The sequence below is a fragment of the Cheilinus undulatus genome, linkage group 7 (assembly GCF_018320785.1).
Source record: "Cheilinus undulatus linkage group 7, ASM1832078v1, whole genome shotgun sequence".
NCBI classification, from domain to species: domain Eukaryota; kingdom Metazoa; phylum Chordata; class Actinopteri; order Labriformes; family Labridae; genus Cheilinus; species Cheilinus undulatus.
Window position 1 is genome coordinate 27,058,189 of NC_054871.1, and position 20,548 is coordinate 27,078,736.

Here is a 20,548-nt window from a genome sequence, read left to right on the forward strand (position 1 = left end):
TAAATGATGTGTCACCAAGAGAACAAAATGTTTCCATTGTTGTATTGTGAGTTGGTCACAGTCTTTAGACTGTTGTTTGTATAAGAAGATCTGCAATAATGAGCATTGTATAAGTTACTGGTATGTTGAGAATGGCTATCTTGGCCCAGAAAAATGATGCTTTTATCAGATATTACCATAAAAATTGAGAGATCGCAACTGGCTACTTTAATAAGATTATTTCATATAATTCAGTGAGTCAACCTTCATCAGTATTTTAAAGATGCCCACAAGTAATTGTATCCAGTAAGATTGGTTAAAGACAAAACTTGTTCCAAAGAAAGAGATCATTTTGCAGTGCGGGCATATTTAATCAGATTCTAGTTTACATCAGACTGGCTCAGAACACACAACTAAACTCAAAGGTTGCACTATGCTGTCTGTAAAATGAACAAACAGTGCATTTTACAGTCATCACGGTGCAACCTTTAACATACTAAATATTACGCTACAAAATTAAATGAAATTCATATATGCTGCAAGCTTACACAAACAAGTTTTGCTGAGGCTATTTAATATGCTCTGTTTTCAAGAAACAATAAATGCGATGCCAGATGATTGACCCTGTTGTTTCAACTATAGTGCTTAAACAATATAGAGGTAATTATCCAAATTTTCTTGTTTTGTATTCAAGCATTGTTAGAGGTAACTCTTCTGTAAATAAGACCCTGTATTACACAGTTAGACAGCTGGTTGGGATTTGTGTTTGTAGTGTTTTTCAATAAGATTAAAAAAGTATCACACTAGGTGACCTTTAACTGCAGTAATAAGAACCCAAAATCCAGGACAGAGTGTGATTCCCAGACTGCACTGTAAACACGGCACATTCAGGTCAGCCAACAGCTGAAAATTCCAGCTCTGTTTTGATGCTCTTGAAGGATGTTCTATCAGACAATGAACGCACAGCTGCACTTTTTGTTCTCCATGTCTGACAAACATCAGGCAGCTCAGGTAGAAGCAGCATGTCAGGGCCCCACTGTACATAGAGTTATAGTCTGGTTTGAGCTTTTTTTGGCATTAACATTTCATATTTGGGGCTTTGTTTGGCAGTAGTGGGGGTGTCCTACCCCTAAAACTCCCTCAAGGAGCACTGAAGCTAAACTGTATGCCATGATGGTTTAAAAATATCTCATAGTGTGCGGGGTAACTGATGTTTAAAGATTAAAAAAAACATTTTACCTGAGCCACTACAGCTTCTGCAGACTTGAACCTCTTGTAATAAAGGTGGTCAGCATAGAAATGGAGCAGGCAGGTAGTCTTAGACTCATCTGCAGTTCTTCTTGATCGGCTCGCTGCTGCCTCCTGTGGATAATATTGCAGGAAAAAAAAAAAATCCACTTTAACACAAATCTAGGGGAGGACAGTTTGGGAAGCAGATTTAAATCATGACGTGTCCTGATAGATTACCACAATGACATGAGGTCATCCTCTTGATTATCATTTTATTGCAGTCCCTCCTGATATAAACATAAGATGAAATATATATGCATCAAACAGCACCAGTTTAACTTGGTGTCCTTTGTCCCACAGGGAAAAGGGACGTGTAGTCACAGGAACGCAGCATGGCTCCATGAGAACATCTGTTGATACCATTTAATGATCCCATGTGGAAATGATCTCTGCCAGTAGGTATTTTGTTAAAAGTGGACCTATACCAATCTCCAGACATCTATTGTTGATAATGAACACTGGGAACACCACCCAGTCTTGCAAGTTGACAATAAATAATGAACCCAAGGGGAGAATAACCTTAATCGATTTGACAGATGTTAATTCCTTAATACTTGATTTTATAGTCACTTTATAACACAATCAAGGCTGTGTGCAGGTTTAGTGCCTGAACTGATTACTCTAAAAATGGTGTAAGGAAGTTGCTTTGTATTTGCTTTAGTCTACACAAAAGTAAATCCTGTTATTTGCCCTCTGTGACTCAACAGGCTAAATTAAAGTCACCACATGACTGAATGAGCTCACAAATTGGGTCAGTTATGACATGTGAATCAGACTTGCAGCTTTATTTATCCTCAGAAATATTTCTGTGTTTGGGATTAATCTGCTATAAATGGTGTAACAGAGGAGGAAAATTTAAGTGCGAAGGTGGAACTGAAAGTAAGGCCGGATGTGTGTTTGCAGTCACTGAGGTGATGTCTGGACTGTCCTACCTCATCATGTCCGAGGTGCTGGGCAAGGAGCTTGAAATAATCTGCACCACAGAATCCACCAGGGCCTGCAGTAAGTGATGGCAGGACTGCACAAAAACAAACACAGACACTTTGACATACTTCAAATTGAAAATTAAAGATGCTGATATGACTCTTAACTCCTTAGTCTTTTTCCTTAGCTTACTTTCAAAAACAGCCAAAGATGCAGGCTTTTTAAACATAACCATATGCAAACATTGTCACCAGTAATTTGTCTTGAACATTGCTGCAGTTAGTGAACCTTTACCCGTCAATGACTCATTGAAAGTAGGCGTACAGTGTCCTAAATCAAACTCTTTCTCCTATCATCACAAATAAATGCAGTGATTAACATAAGGAAGTGAGTTTAGAGTGATGGATATAAAGAGTATAGAGGGATCATGCATAGACATGAGTCATAAAGTGCTTTACAAAAACTCTATGTACACAATATTAATCTGCCAGATTTTCATCCATAATTAAAGCGCCCTATCCCACTGGCAACTGAGAAAGGTGATTGCAAACTGTCTGAGTGATTTCATCCATGCTTTTCCAACATTTTAGATTTTTAAATCACTCAGTTATTATAATAATATATTTTTTAACAGAATCAGGGGTGAGGCTTACTTCTAATGAATCTCTGGGCATCACACATAGAAAAAACAGAATAATAGAGCAAGTTATCACAATTTATAGAGTGAAAAAAATCAGATGTTACAGTTTGCATATCAAGTTTCATTTTGTCCAAATCTGATATATTGAGCATACTCGATGTATCGTGCCTTTTTCCTGACCATATCGTGAACATTGAGTATAAATTATGTGGAAGTTTTGAGCTATCAGTGTACATTTCTTGCTGGAGTTTTGCTTCTCCCATTGTCCCTGAACACATCTCTCACAGCAGAGAGGTCACTCCCTGGCCCATCCAGAAAACTCTCTTCCGTACATGTGTGTTTTTGTATCAGCAGAGAGAGAAGCGAGGGAGAAGAAGGTAAACATAGCAGCTTGGCGAGTTGGTGGAGAGTTATCTGCGTTCAGAGACGATAACGAGAAACAACACTGGGGCTGTCATCCAGAAGTCGTTCAACGTTGAAAAGGAAGAGGTCAAACTCACGCGGTATTCACAGGGCCGCCTCTGGCCAAAGTGAGGCTCTAAGCAGACCTTGGTATGAGGCCCCCTAACACCCCCCTGACATAATCACTTTACATCAACCATATAAAAAATACCTTAAAATAACTAGGAAAATACATTACTACATTAATAAAAAATATTTTTTTCGCAATAAAGCCTGAGATAGTTGCAAAGACTCAGTTCTTAGTTGTAATTAATTCTTTATCAAGGATAACATACTAAAACCTACCACAGACCTGTGACACTGACCAAAACTAACTTCATCTGAAAGAAAGTCACAAAAATGATCATTGCTTTTTATGATCATATTCCTTGTTGCAATAAAAAAGATGATTTTTAAAAATTTCCATCTGTTTTATATTTAGAAATAATGGTCATCACTTGGGGTACCTTATTTTCATCATAACATTAATCCTACTTTATTAGCTATCTGCTTGCTCTTGTCCCTCATCCCCCCTCACACACACCCCTGCATCCCTCCCCTTCTCATAGAAAGCAGGTCATACATTTTGTTTCTTTCTCTTCCTCACTGTGTCTCTGCTTCAGTGTTAGCAGTAGTAGCCTTTCTTTTACTGGAACATCATTAATCATACGTCTTCATTATTTCAAAACAGACCTGATTTCAAAACAGCTGATCTGCGCGAGAAAGTTCGACGACGTCATTTAATTCCTGATCAGAACCAGCATGGGAACTTTACGGAGTTTTATCATAAATTCACAAACTAAACAATGGTAGAAAGTGACGTTTGACAAGAGAGGTTGCAGAACAGCAGGTGAAATTACGGGACAGACGTGATGAGAGTTTCTGTGTAACAGAAAGAGAGAGAGAGGGAGAGCGAGTGGACACTGCATGCACATAATTGATCACGGATATCTCTGCTGATCTCCTGACCACCACCCAAAGTAAGGTTTATGCCACATCTGCCCTAAATTAACAGCATTGGTAATTATCAAAATCATTTTTTATGTTTCTGCAATGGTTAATACACCAATATGTAGAAGCTCTTTAGCTAAAATGATATTTTTAATGCCAAAATATAATTATTATTGTTATCCATGAATTGTCAAATTGACTGATTTACAAAAAAACTGAAAAAATAGTAAAGCACATTATTATTTCTTGATTAATATGTCAAATTATAGTTAATTACTTGCATTCCTGAACAGAAAAATGAGTTTTAGTGGTTGAATGTTATGCTTGATTAATTTCTGACTTCTCAGAGAAGCCCAGTGATCCAGCTCAAATTTGGGTGAATTCAGTTTGAAATCCCTCATTCCTGTTCAAAATGGTAAAACGTGGAGAGCTCACTGAAAATGAAAGAGTCCGCATTAAAGCACTTCATGATGCTGGATGGTCTCTGAGACAAATATGACAGGTGGTCTAATAAATTTGTTAAGCACTGTACATACCTTGAAACTATTAATCATACATACACCAGTCTGATGTACAGAGAGAGAGAGAGGACAAAAAAAAAGTGAGGCACCCCCTTGCTGATGAGGCCCTACATGCTTAGCGTAGGCTGCGTATAGGCAGGGGTGGGCCTAGGTATTTGTTGAAATATGCCACAAGATGACGTTGAGATAACGGCGGCAGTAACACAACATGTCACTGAAGGCATGAGCCAAGTTTTGTTGAAAAGCCAGGATTTTAAAAAAACTCATTAAGACACAACTCAGAATATGATTTGCCTGGCGCTCAAAGCTGTGAGCCTGAATGACTAGACTGCAGGGTTTTGGCCTTCGCTTGCATTCAGGATTGGTGTGTTTTGTGCAGGTTTGCTTCATCCTTAATGAAGAAAATAATCATTTTATAATCAGCAACAGCAAATATAACACAGAAAACATTTCAGGACTTTCCATACACTATAAAATACCAAGTATTTCATGATTTGTGTATTTTTGATTTATTAGTAAAAGATTGAATGAAGTCCCATTCAAAATAAAATAGTTAAATTTGACTTTATATTGATTTTTAACCCTTTCTGCATACAATTTTATAAAAAATCCAATGGAACAGTCTATTTTAATCACCAAACTAGTGTCATTTGGGGCTGAATTAACATTATACAGCTGCTCAGAGGACATTTCAAAGTATTGCGATATATATTGTGTATACAGCAAAAATAGCATTCAAGGTGTCACAGCAGCTGAGGTAGTTTTATGTCACTAATCTAACACCTGCTACCAAGAAGGTGTAAAACATGGCTATCTTGTAGACACTTTTGAGAGGTGGGATAACTCGGAGCAAAGAATTTACCTGTCTTTCCAGTTTCAGCTGGGTGTTCTCTGTGATTGATGACATCCCTATACATGTATGCTGACTTTTGCGTTTTCATTTTCTATGAACAGAGTTAATTTTCATGGCACAAGAGTAAAGTACCCTTAACTTATCTCTGTTATTGATAATTCACCTCATGCTGTCACTCTTCTTCACACTGGCTGTAGGGTTAGGGTGTACATTTTGTTGTATCCTTATCACAAAGCTTTTTTGTCGTAGTTTGAGGATTAACACCAGGTTACTTTCAGACATTGTCTGTATACTGACATTGCCTGTTTTTCAGTGATTGGTCAAATAAAGTAAAAATGTCACATCTTATTTAAGTAAGTTTGGACATTACACTCAACAAGATAAATTGAACCTTACCCATCTCTGTGGTGCAGCCAAACAATGTCACAACTTAAGTTACAATTTAACTAGTCTCAATGTGGGGTTTAATGTGGACTCTACACTATTACTTAAGAAATAACTTACACATAGCTGGTGCAATAGGCCACTTTTGTTCATGTTGTTCATGTTCATTTTTTGTTTACATTCAAGCTGATGTCCCATTTTAAACTCTGCTTTACATCTAACTGTTCCTTACACAAAATGACCTATACACCAAATTGTTATGAAAATTGGATTTTAGTGTCAGAAACATTTAATTTTTTGTTTTTCAACTAAACTCATGGATGGTATTGTTTCTCAGGGCTCTTTGGATCACTGAAATCAATCTCAGACACCTGTGATAATTAGTTAGCCAGGTGAGCCTAATTAAAGGAAAACTACTTAAGAAGGATGTTCCACATTATTAAGCAGACCACAGATTTCAAGTAATATGGGAAAGAAAAAGGATCTCTCTGCCACTGAAAAGCCTCAAATAGTGTAATGCCTTGTACAAGGAATGAAAACATTAGATATTTCAGGAAAAATAAAGTGGGAACATTGTACTGTGAAGAAATTTGTGGCTGATTCAGAGCACAGACGGATTCGTGCAGATAAAGGCATAATGAGGAAGGTTTCTGCCAGACAAATTCATCAGATTAAGAGAGCAGCTGCTAAAATACCATTACAAAGCAGCAAACAGGTATTTGTAGCTGCTGGTGCCTATGGAGTCCACGAACCTCAAGGTATAGGATCCTCTAGAGGCTTGCAGTTGTGCATAACAGTCTAACAGTCTTGTTGACTGATGAGTGCCATGTAACCCTGGATGGTCCAGCTGGATAGAGTAGTGGATGGTTGGTGGATAGCCACCATGTCCCAATAAGGCTGTGACATCAGCAAGGAGGTGGTGGAGTCACGTTTTGGGCCGGAATCATGGGGAGAGAACTGGTCTGAAAATTACCTCAGCAAAGTATATAGAGTTTCTGACTGATCACTTTCTTCCATGGTACCCCGTGCCTTCCGTAGCAAAATTATCTTCGTGCATGACAATGCACTATCTCATGCTGCAAAGAATCCCTCTGTGTCATTGGCTGCTATGGGTCTAAAAGGAGGGGGTGTGGCCTCCATCCTCCCCTGACCTCAACCTATTGAGAACCTTTGGAGCATCCTCAAGCTAAAGATCTATGAGGTTGGGAGGCAGTTCACATCAAAACAGCAGACTGGGAGGCTATTCTGACATCTTGCAAATAAATTCAAGCAGAAACTCTCAAAAAACTCACAAGTTCAATGAATGCAAGAATTGTGAAAGCAATATCAAAGAAGTGGTCTTTATGTTAACATGTAACTTGGCCTGTTAAGATGTTTTTGATTGCAATAGCTTTTGATTTCAGTAAATATGACCGCCTGATGCTGCAAATTCAACAAATGACCATTTTCAATTCTTTACAACCAATAAAATGTTTCGAAACTCTGTCATGCGTAATAATGTGGAACAGTGCATTTTGAGTTTTTTATTTCTGAAAAAAAAAAGGTCATCATTGGGAGATTTGTTCAATAAAATCTGGATTATGCTCTAACAGTTGATGACTTGAACATTATACTGACTGTCATTTGCATCAATATTTAGGAAAATCAGAAAAAGATATCATTAGCATAATAATTTGTACAATACAAGGAGAAATCTATCGGCATCTCCTTAATATTCAACACGTCGAGCAGCTGACTTGAGCAGAAGCACCTTCACATTCTCAGACACGTTAAAAATAGAAGACCCACATTTGGAAATCAGAGCTGCGGCCTGAGCTGGAGCCATGGGAGAGCCTTTACAACATTTTGTGAAAGGTGCTTTTTTGATTTTTCTAAAATAATATAATTGGCATATTGCAACACTCTTGGGACATCTGTCTCCTTCAGATTAATGAAATAACAAAAGGCTTGCGGTCAAGGGGGTCATTGGGCTTGTATAAATTGGCCAATCTTGATGCATTGGCAAACACAGAGAATTCCAAACAAATAAAAAAAGCCCAAAGGCTTCACTGCAGCTTCACAACTGTATGGTTTAAGGATTGTGTTTTACCTACAGTAAACTCCTGCAAAATGTCGCATAAAAATGCAAAAGGATCAAAACTAGGCATTCCAGACAAAATCTGTAGTTACAGCTGATCAATGTGAGAAAAAATGGCTCTGACTTCCACAGATTACAGTGGAGTCACATGCTACAATAATCACTTCCACAAGATGTTTGTAGTGCAGCAGAAATGACAGAATCAGGCAATGTTTGGCCAGTTGACCAGTGATGTAAGAACCTCAAGCAAAAATGCCCCCTAAATGTGCATGTGAATGTATGCGTGTGCATGTGAACTTTTGTGCCCCAGTAGCCTACATCTCTCTGCATCAGATTTGGGCCTACAGAGAGGGACAGGAAGCTCACTATTGGATCAGACCATCCAGCAAAAGTCTGCCAGCCAATCACAAACTTGTGAGTCGTTCTATACATGGCATGAGTGGGAGTGGGCAATGGGGGTGGAGGTGGAGGTTCAAATACCAGGCGTCCATTCCTGGTGGAATTGTTTCCAGACCTTTTTCCTGTAATGTGCGCCTCCTTATTTTCATCATCCTTAAGTAGATAAATGTTTCTGGCCTGAGGTTTCAAAAGATTGTTTTTAATTCTTAGTGTTTTGCCAAAAAAGGAAAGACATTGTCTCAGTGAGTGCGTTGGGACAGGTGTTATATTCCAAACATTTAAAAACTGCCAAATTGTCCAGTTGAGAAATATTTCACATTCCCACTGGATGGTGGAAAATATTAACACCGTGAAGGGAAATGTTGGAAATTTTGGCTATCGTCTCTTTAAATTTAAATGTTTGATCAAAATCCCAGATTGACCCTGTGTTTTAACCTTTACCTCAGCTGTTTGCTTAGATTAGATTTTTTGCAGTCTAGTGTTAAAGTAAGGGGCACAAAAGTAGCTGAAATGCACTTTTGAAACCCAACATACAAGTGCTCTGCATTAGGACATGAGATTTTTACATCAAAGTAATTGCCTAAGTACCCTCTTAAAGACCCTTTTGTTAGGTCAAGTGTCTCGGCAGCAGGCCCAGCTGCCATTATGACCAGTCTAGTATGTGCTCTGAAGCGCCCCTTCATTTAACTCGATGCAAAATACCAGTAATCCCTGATATCACACGTCTCTTCAATTGTTTCTGCTCATCACAGTCTGTTGACTGCTCCAGAAATGTCAACATGAGGATTAAAACCTCTGATTTATTATTTCACTGTGTTTGTAACACAGTTCACACGCTTGAAAGGAGATTTCACATCCTGTATCTGGGATATCCTGTATAAACGCCCTATTCTCCAAAGTAGTGATGAAATCTCTTTAACAGCTGAAACTGTTTTCTAGCATGAATAAAACTGTCAGGAAAACTCTTAATTTACCATTCCCCCTTTCAAAAAATATTTCCTGAATTTTCTTATCAAAAGGTCTTCAGAAAACTCTTATTTTGGCTGATGATGAATTTATTTGTAAGTCTTACCAATTAGAACTCGAAATGTTTTCCTGTAAACACACTGTACAGGTGCATTTCAAAAAAATAAAATATCATGAAAAAGTTCAATATTTTTTGTCACTCTTCTCTGAAAGTGAAACCCATATATTGTATAAACTTGTTACACATTGAGTGAAATATTTCAAGCCTTTATTTCTTGAAATGTTGATCATTATGGCTTACAGATAAGAAAACCGAAAATTCAGTGTCTCAAAAAATTTGAATATTACATAGGATCAATATAAAAAGGATGTTTTACACAGAAATGTCAGGCTTCTGAAAAGTATGTTGATTTTTATGCACTCAATACTCGGTTTGGCCTCCTTTTGCATGAATTACTGCATCAATGTGGTGTGGCATGGAGGCGATCAGCCTGTGGCACTGCTCAGGTGTAATGGAAGCCCAGGTTGCTTTGATAGCGGCCTTCAGGTCATCTGCATTGTTGGGTCTGGTGTCTCTCATCTTCCTCTTGACATAACCCCATAGATTCTCTGTAGGGTTCAGGTCAGGCTAGTTAGCTGGTCAATCAAGCACAGTAACACCATGGTCACTGAACCAGCTTTTGGTACCTTTGGCAGTGTGGGCAGGTGCCAGGTCCTGCTGGAAAATGAAATCAGTATCTCCATAAAGCTCTTCTAGGTCCCAGAGTCTGGAGGAGGAGTGGAGAGGCATAGAATCCACATTGATTGAAGTCCAGTGTGAAGTTTCCACAGTCAGTGATGATTTGGGCTGCCATGGCATCTGCTGGTGTTGGACCACTGTGTTTTCTGAAGTCCACAGTCAACACAGCCATCTACCAGGACATTTTAGAGCACTTCATGCTTCCTTATGCTGACAAGCTGAATTGAAGCTGCACTGAATTTTGGGTTTTCTTATCTGTAAGCCATTACCATCAACATTTCAAGAAATAAAGGCTTGAAATATTTCACTCTATGTGTAACAAGTTTATACAATATATGAGTTTCACTTTCAGAGAAGAGTGACAAAAAATATTGAACTTTTTCATGATATTCTTATTTTTGAGATGCACCTGTACAAAAACTAAATCATCACACTTTCACTTCCATTTTGAATCAGCTTTAATCAGCCGAGGAGTTAAACACTGCGACACACTGTTATTCAAAATGTTTTCTTTACTTTTATTGATATTATCTGCTTGTTATCTTAAGGAGGTGTGATGTTAATAGTTAGCATCGACCAACATATTAAAACTACAAAAGAGAGATCACATGCAGGCACATTTTCAAATACACCCTTGAACAGCTTCATGGTCAGTGAGTATCTGAGTTTGTAAAGAACACAAAATGAAAGAAAAAAAGATTTTGAAGTCAGACAAACTGAAAAGGAGTTTAGGTTTGTACAACATGAGTCTGATACAGTGAAAATTCACCAAAAATGGATGAACATCCTTAAATCTACAATTAAAAGCCTGTCATAGTAAATGTAAGATGTATATAGTGTGTGTGTATTGTGTATAGAATCTGTCTATTTACAGTATAAGCTACAAGCACTTTGACATGGATCGCTATAAAATGCTCAGGTGGCTGTTGTCAGCACATGAAAGCCATGAGAATATGATCACAGCAAAACCCTGCTAATTCTGTATATCAAACCATAGCTGTGGTTTTATATTTCAAACAGTTTTTTTGTATGTCTAACATTATTGACATCTTCCATTTTTAAACCACTGCTCGTCTGCAGCTCCATCCCCTTTTTTAAATATGGTCATTTCTGGCTTAAAAGACTCAAGACTATAAAACAGTAGTCAAATTATAAGTGGACGATGTCAAGGTGGCTACATCTGCTTCACAGGTTATTTGTTTTCTACAGTAAAAGTAAAATTTGGATACAAAAATGACTGCAAGACTCTAAGTAATACAAGTGTATGATCATTGCCATATGTTGTACTAAAGTGTAAAGTTTATTTGCATTCTAAACTTTAATAACTGTTCAATTATTTACAAAGACTTACCAAAATCCGGCATTCTTAGGCAAAAAAAAAGTTATTTTATCATACAGAAACCTAAAAGAGCCAAATCAAACATTAAGGTTCAAGATTGTGTGGGCTTTTTAGTCCAGTATCTAAAAGGTAACTTTGTTGAGCATATGGGAGATTCAGCACTCCAAAGATTAAAACAACACTTTAAGACAAGCATTGGTGGAATCACTCAAGTCATGAAAGCGCTTAGAAATTTAAAAGCTCAAACTATTTTTGATAGTTGAAGTGTATCATCTTAGACCAAGTATGTTCAGCTGTGCATGGCTGCAAGTGTTTCTGTAGTTTGTCTCCTTGTGAGTGAAAAGTCAAACATCCCTGAGATGACTCTACAGTGCAGGCTTTAACCACATTCTGATAATTTGTAAAAAAAAAAAAAAAAAAAAAAGAAAAAGAAAAAAAAAGTGTTATCAGACTTTATTTCGTTAGGGTCTGTCTGTTAGACCAGATGCCCCGATGTCCCAACACTATTTTCATTGCAAAAAGGCTATCTTAGACTGTGGCCTGTGTCCCAGATATGAAAGGTTTGAGGACATCCTACATCCCTGGGGGACCTTTGTTGCCCCCAGACAACAACCACAGGACGTGGAAACACACACGAGAGTGCTCTATTGTGTCATCCCCTCCTGTCCTAATTTAATATTTCTGAGGAAAGCATTGATTGTGCTATGGAAATATCATGTACCAAAATCTTTTACAGTTTCCTGTAGATACGCCAGCCTGTGAATGAGACAACAGGATGTTGTTGACTGTAAGCTATCTCGTGTAAATGTGGCCACAGTTGTGAAAGGGGCTGAAGAAATGGCAAGAGGCGTGGGGAGGAAGGCAGCTACAGTCTGTGCAGAACTAAGGGGGATGTCGTATGAGCCTATTCCAGTAAAATGTTTTCATAGAAAACCTTGTTCTTATGACAATGAGCACGTGAAGTAGAGAAATCCACATGCTCAGGCACGCTGACACAACATTTTGACCACTCTCAGGAATGGCCATTGGCCAAATCAAAAGCTGACTATCACTGGTTAACTAAGAGTTCGTTTTAATCATTCTGCTTCTTATCAGTTAGATATCCATATCCTCCCTTATCCTTAAACTTAACCTATTCCTCCTCCTCTCTCACCTTCCCCCTAACTGAAGCTGCACCCTGTACCCTTCCTTTTCAAGTCTCACCATCTACAGAGGAGGATTTTTAGGCCTGTGCCCTGGCAGGATGGGTTGTTTTCAAGACCCTTTGACCCTGAAATAGGTTCTACTTTAAATTAGAACAACATCTTACAATGAATTAGGGGTACAAAGAGTTTACTGACCTCTAGTTACTTAAGATTACGCTACACCTCTGGGCTGCACTGCAGCAGTATGGAAAAGAAGATTTGGAAAAAAGGGAAATCTTTTTTTTTTTTTCCTGTAGTCATTTTTCTTCTTGTGACACTGCCAGGAGGGCCATGAATCAACCTGATTTGGGACATTTATTCTAGCAAGGAATGTCTTTTTGTGCTCTCGCCATCATCGTCGAATTGCCATGAAGAGCAGCTGACACTACAGATGGGGTGTCACTGGATGGATCCAGGCTACAGATGCACAAACTTCAGAATTTCTTTGTCTTGACAAGACCAAAAGATACAAAACAGTTAAAGAAGCTAGACTATGTAAAAGAAGTTAGTCTTACCAATGTCATCCTCATGGTAGATTATTGAGTGGTAATCTGTCTGGTTGCTGTCGTATCTATGCGCTGGCTCTACATGATAAGTCCCATTGTCTGTGTGGATGGTTCCCTCAAACTGACCTTCTAACACAGAACCATGGCAGGCAGAGCCATGTTCACCTGCAAGACCGGTTCAAGAGAGATTACATGTTAGAGTCAGGGAGGTGAAAATGGAAAGAGATAAGAGAAACACAGACAGGCAGACAGAAATCATAGAACTTAAGGATAAGAAAAAATGTTCAGACATCAGAGAGATTTAGGAGGAGCGATATCAGGAAATAAGAGAGACTGAAATAGCATTGACTTTTATTCATTATACATGGGTCATTAAGTTTTACTTTGATCTGTAAAATTTAGTAATCAGGAGGATTTAGCATGAACAGATGTTAATCCAGATACTTTTTCCAGATGTTTCATCCACACTAAAAGAGTATAAATAATAAAAGCTTTGATCAAAGGAAACTCTCTTGGCCTAAGCTGACCAGCAATCACTCCGTTACCCACCCTCAAGTGTTCCTGAATAAATGTGTGAGAGGTCAGCTGATGTGGAACCATTTTCATAGACGGCCTTGAAATTTTCAGAAAACACTGCTAAGTTGCGTTTCAAGCGTAGGCGAAAGGTTCTGAGGAAAACAAAAAGACAAACAGCTCACAGATGTAGTCAAAGCTTTGTAGTGTAGTGGGAGATTTATCAACACAAGGCAGCTAACAGCTAATTTGTTACAGAAATAAAAAGTTTATTTAATTAAAACAATAATATAATAGAAAATTTAGTCAGAGTGGGCTGCAAAATCATTACTAATATGAGAAATGTGAAGTTACCTGTGGAAAGCAGAGAAGTCCAGTTTCAGTGTGTATTCCTGATGTGTGGCCCTCTTGGCTCTCAGGTGCCTCTTGTGAAAATCCTCCCTGTCGTATGACAAACCCTCATAATGCTTTATATATGGGCTGATGCCGTTTACAGCTCCTAGCAGGAAGAAAGACACTCCAGTCACTTCACAGAACATCTACTCTCACCCTTTGATTTTAATGACTTTACTGAATAAGTTATTGCACCACTCCACATTGTAAATCACCCTTTATGCAGATGATGTGTCTTTATACAACGCCTGCATCCCATTTTCAGGAAATATTCATTTGGCTCAATGCTTTCCTTACAAATACATGTAGAGCAATTACCTGAAACACTACTACTCCTTTTCTCGGTTATTTGTGATAATTTAGCATAGCATTATGGCAGAGTGTAGTTCTCAAGCCACTGAATGCATTGATTTAGGAGAGATTTTAAACACTTGTTTTGTTTTTGTTTTGTATTGATTTAATTCTTGACAAACTGGAAAAGATAAATTTTCCACTTCTCTTGTGGTCTACAGGATTTGAGTTTGGTGAGAATTGGGAACAGTTTTTTAAAATTTTTATTAATAGGTAGTGTCCAAGATTCAAACACTAAAAAACAATCAGCCCTAGTATATCAGGGAAAGAAACCCATTTGTGTTCATGGACTTCATTAACACAGTCACTTTGAGAACTTTCTTGTCGGTCTAAAACTTTATGGCTTTGTGGGCCACCTGGCTCACCTGAAAAACCAAAGGTGCTGTGGTCACCTGTCTATCAAGGGAGTGGAGGTGTTAATACATATCCTCCTATTCCAATAAGCTGACATTAACAAAAAAAATCACTCAAAATGGGACTGGTAAGAAAACCCATGTGCCATCACAAAATTAATATTGATTAAAAATAATAGTGATCAAAATTTGGCTTTAACTGTCTTCTAATTTTTTTGTCTCTGTACCATTTTATCAAGTATAATTTGACAAATCCCATAAGATTTGCAGACAATACTCTTAATTTTTATATCTATTATTCTATGTATCTAATACATAAATCTATCAAAAATGCCTCTTTACGTATTTAATTTCTGTATCCATTACTCCATTCATTTATTATCCGTTTATGTATGTATTACTATCAACTGAACATTGTTAAGGAAAATTATTCGCACAAACTAAGTAGGAAATTGCATAAAGAGAAATCCCACAATTTATTTTGTTGACTTAATGTAAAAACTGGTAATCTATTTTCTTTCAAACAGGACAAAATCTTGAAAACAAATGCATGTGCAACATCAGTGGACATTTGTCCATAAGTTTTATTGTACTCTGTTCTCATGTTTGAAAAATAGATTTGGGTTGTTTTCTCTTAATAAAAACATATTCATCACATTATCTAAGATAATGGGCTCTATGCACGCCAGGGGGCGGCATATTTCCGGTGGAAAATAAAGCCGCTTCACAACTTCCGCCCAATGATACGTGCTAAGCCAAAATGGAGTCTAAACCATCCTATACTGCCTTAATTTGTCCGTTTCATTGTTTTTTTTTTGTTTGTTTGTTTGTTTCGATTGTTGTTTGTGTTAACTCTAGCATCATCGCTTGGCATCCAAACATGCTAAAATGTCGTTTCAAAAACAGGTTAAATGTACTTCTGGACATCGTTGCTGTGTGCTGCAATGTGCATCTTCAGCTAAATTTAACTCTCACTGACAGTCAGCTCAGGCAACTCATGCAAACAGCGAGTAAACCGCAACGAATTTGCCATCAAACACCATTCTCCTCTCCCAACTGGAAGTGTGTGAGCCGTCTAATGCCAAATGCGGAAGCAGTTTGTGCATAGAGCCCATTACGCTGGTTTTCCCATGAAAACAACTTAATGTCTTGAAACCAAAGAGGAAGAAAAATACAGATGCATCAGTTTAACATCAGAATCGCTGATATTGACCCTGTTGAAAGACGCTGTCCATCGGCAAACTATGTGGGCATGAAACATCAGGAGCAGTTGTTAATCTCTTGTGTTGCATCAATTTATTCCTAACATTTAGCAAACCAAGAGATCTTATTGGGCAGAAGATGTGACCAGTTGCAGAGGTAAAAAAAGAAAGGGACAAAACTATTGTACTCGAGTAGAAGTAAAGTTACTGTGGTTAAAACTTACCTAGGTAGACGTAAAATTACTTATTTCAAAATTTACTCAAAAAAAACAAAAAAAAACAAAACACAAGTACACATAAAACTATCCACCTTATTCCTAGTCCCCATGATTCTTTGTGTGAAATATGGCTGCAACTTCCGGTCCCTTCTATCTAAATGGGACTTTGCATTGAATACAAGATGTGAAACGCAATTTTTAGAGCAATTCAGACATTAAAATATGTAACTTTCGACTGCTTCACCTCAGTCTGGAAAATATTATTATTTTTCTGCCCTCTACTAAAGAGTACAAAGTGACGACATTACCTCGGATAACGTAGACAAGCATATTTAGCTAATTAGCTTCGTATCAGTATAGTAATAAATGATCACGTTTTGTTAAATGAGTTACACCACCTTCAGGTAACATTTCTAGTTTGTGGAGTTGCTGAAATCCTTATTCCACCAACTAATCCCTCTAAAAAATCGAGAATTATATTACATAAAAATTATCCAAGACTGAAGTTGTCAGCTCTTCAGTTTGGTAAATGTCAAGTTTTGAATTAATGATGAATTAATATTGAAAGAATTACATCCTAAATGCATTTAAACAGTGGACAGCATGTTTAAAAAACTGTTGTTAAAGACATATATTTCACGTAATTAGTACCACAACCAAAGCAACAGGTACTGAGCATTACAGAAAATATTATTTAAACATTCAACTCATTTAACTTTACTGAGTTAACAAAAATGAAGCAATAATTATCACAGCAAATATTTATATCAGAACAACCATTGTTGATGCCAAATCACTTTAGTAATCCCTTGGAAGAATTGTGTTTTGGTATTATTGCTACTGTACCACCACCTTAGTATCCACCTTATTTACTTACCTACAGCTTAAAAAAAAAAAAATTGTGAACATGTGATTTCAAAAATATATCAATATTTACAAATTCGCGGTGAATTTCTATCAAACAACTGTCGTTCGTACCTAGCATCTATCATTAGCTGCTGTATTAAATTACATGTATTTATGTACTTCTGCCTTAGAACAAGAAGTTTCGCCCATATTCTGATTTACAGTAGTGGCCCCAGGAATAAGGTGGATACAATAACAGTAATTTAAAGGGGACATATTTTACCCTTTAAAGACAAGTTTATATTGTTCTCAGAGGTCCCCAAAATATGCTTGTGAAGTTTATTGCTAAAAAAACATTTCAGTATTGGATTTTTGCATGTCTAAAAAACCCTGTTTCAGCCCTTCTCAGAACGAGCCATTTCTGTGTCAGTGGCTTTAAATGGTAATTAGCTGTCTGACTCCACCCCTGAACACACCCCTCTCAGGAAATGGATGCAGCACTTGTGATATTACAGTTTAGACTGGGATTCAACCCATCAATCTCCCAAACTACAGTCAGCAGGGTAACCCACTGAGCTATCCAGCATCTAAATTAGTAGATGAAAGGATCAGTAGAGCATGGTGAACTTTTGTCCAAGTGGGGGTGGGCCAACCAAACCTGGGGGTGGGTGCTTAGGCCCCTGGTGAGGTCACTAGATGTAAAATCTGAGAACGGCTTGTTTTAGCACACATTTTCTGAAAGGTGGAGAAAGAGAGGGGGAGAGGGAATGGATTTTTCTGGTACTTGAGGGGATTGTGGACAGGCCAGGGACAAATATTTGCATTAGAAAAGCCTGAAAAAGTGATTTTTGCATAATATGTCACCTTTAAGTAAATGTAACTAATTACTGCTTTTGTGGTCAAATGCACATGTAAATGTTGGCACTGTGAGTCTCCCAACAAAAAATACTGTAAAATAACACTGACATCAGTTTTGGGCTTCAGCTAAATTATTATTCAATACCACAGCCATGGCATTGGCCCTGATTTTTACAATCATTACTTCTCTAGAAAAAGTGACTGAGATTGCCTTGTTGTCATAAAACCATTGTTATTCCTAGATAATGAGATAAATAAGTCAAAATCTTATGGAAACAGTCAAATGTTATTCATTATTACAATAAAATGGAGTAAAATGAAATGAATGGATGCATGCCATCTTGGGGCTATTTAGCCATCAGTCTTTTTTTTCACAGTAGCCATTATCACACCAAATTCTGTAAAAGTCAGACTGCATGAGTAATCTCATATACTGAAGTTTTATTATATAATTGCTTGCTAGCCAGAGAAAGCTTTAGAAGAGGCGTGTGCTGTCCTGTAAAAGGTGTCAACACCAATTTACTGCTGCCTCTCCTTGGTGAATCACACTGGCCTGAATCAGCTAAGAAATGGGTGTACCCCACTAATCACTACTAAATAATCTAGGTGTTATGTCTACGCAGGATTTGCATGAGGGCTCTTGTTAGCAGCATTCCTGAGAGGACAGGTTGAGGCATGTTTGAGGCCAGAAAAGGCCAGTCCACCACTGCAAACAAACACAGATTTATACTCACATACACACAAGCACACACAGCTACACAACCACAAACAGCCTCACATACTTACTTTGGTTGCAGTAAGCAAATACCTCTCATTGAAACGCACACACTCAAACTAATCTGCCGATTCCAGCAGCACACTACCTGCAATCTGTTCCCGGCAGTCGACCAACAGCAGCAGCATCCAGTAGTGTTGAACGCCCATCGTCCCCCTGTTTTTGTGTTTCACTTCTCCCTGACTTTCACATTGCTTTCTTTCTTCTCCTTTGTTCACACTCGTCTTTATTTTTCATCCTTTCTGACTTTTCCTCTCTCTTCGGCAGACTCGTACCTGTGGTTATCCTGCAAAGGAATGTGAAGAGTTTGGAGGTTCAAGCCAGGACTGAGCATGGAAATGAACACTGACACAGCAGATAGGCATATTCAGACTTGTTTGCTCACTTGTTACGAGGTAGCAGAGCTTTGAAATACAGCAGGGGAAAGATCATTACTTAAGTACTTTAATGTAGTATAAAATCAAAGCAATTCTATATTGTTCCAGATCCTCATTAGAGATAATTCATTCAAACAAATCACTGCAATCTAACCTTTCAGAACCATAAATGAATAACAAATGCCACTATTATTGCTTGGATGTGTCAATGGACCAAACAGCAAACTGATGGATATTTTCTTGAGGTCATGCAGCCAATGCTAGAGTGGCAACAGACAGCATTTTGCTTTGAAATGTTTACAAAGTCAACTTAGATTGCACAATCTATAGGTTACATAAAATGATATCACTATTGTAAGATTAGCTACTACAGAAGCTTTATGCATCCAGACATTTCCCTTAGCTAGTTATCAACTGGTTCATTTTAAAGATAGCTTGAAAAAGATAGCATGAAAAAGACTGATATTAACTCATTATCATGGGATAACCAGTGTTGTTATATAGCTGCATGTCCTTTGAGTTCAGGCATTCATTGTACAATTTAAAAAATGTTGTGTTGGAAAAGCAGCTCACTCTGTACAACTTAATCTTTTATTTATTTGCACTCACAGCACAACCAAACTCTCAGACATGATTCCAGTGCTCTCACTGCACACATTAAACTGGGACGGTCCATTGACAACTGTGAATGGGGCGATGCCTGCGAGCTTGTTCAGGCGGGTAACTCAAGAACACTTATTTCTCACCTGACATGAATCATAATCAAATCACATGACTCATCCTCCTAGTTTGGTGGTTTACTTAAGCTGCAAGATTTCTGGTCTCCTCCTGTGCAACTGCCAGCTCTGCCCTGAATCAGTGCTGCACTCTCGCTTTCAACCCTCCTCCACCCCAACATCCACTTGAAGCCCCCAACAGGGGGTTTAAGATGTTGTCTCACCACCACTCCTTAATTCTGCTTGTATATTAAACCTGGGAAGAAAGACATGTGGGAGTCTGACACCAAACAATCATGTTTTGCTGCTGTAATAATTGCTTCAAATCTATCATTATAAAAATTATCATTATTTCCTGTCAGCTGAAAGTCTCAAAGTTTTTCCTGTCATTTTTCTCTGGTTTGTATGTTTAGAGATAAAAAGGGGAATGACAAATTAAACTGTCCCATCACAATAGTTTGTGGAGTTGCAATCTGGGAGAAAAAGCACTGAAGTCAAGGACTCAGCATGTGGCTCTGCTCTTACTGTAAGCAGCGTACTCTCACAACTCTCAAAAATTCATGTGACTGGAGCTGTGACTGGAAATACAGTACATAATTTATTTGAAATTTGGCCATACTTCGAAACCAGTCACCGCCATAACTTGGGTCAAACTCAGCCAGAAATTGCACAGTGTATGCCTAGCTTTAGGGTTACTTTGTTTACAGTGCAATTTTGCCTGCCACCAGGTACAAGAATGTGGGCTTTGTTACG

The 20,548-nt window shown here is 38.0% G+C and overlaps 1 protein-coding gene across 1 annotated transcript in view; it reads right to left on the reverse strand.

Annotated features, from left to right (window-relative positions):
- Positions 1-20,548, reverse strand: part of si:ch1073-396h14.1 (disintegrin and metalloproteinase domain-containing protein 10) — a 64,557-nt gene that overhangs the window by 24,980 nt on the left and 19,029 nt on the right. The window contains exons 2-7 of the mRNA XM_041791855.1: positions 18,791-18,988; positions 14,061-14,205; positions 13,743-13,861; positions 13,203-13,358; positions 2,202-2,287; positions 1,219-1,341 (exon numbers count right to left, since the gene is read on the reverse strand). Of these exons, the coding sequence (XP_041647789.1) occupies positions 1,219-1,341; positions 2,202-2,287; positions 13,203-13,358; positions 13,743-13,861; positions 14,061-14,205; positions 18,791-18,851 (690 nt within the window). The 5' untranslated portion in view covers positions 18,852-18,988. The remainder of the gene's footprint in view (positions 1-1,218; positions 1,342-2,201; positions 2,288-13,202; positions 13,359-13,742; positions 13,862-14,060; positions 14,206-18,790; positions 18,989-20,548) is intronic.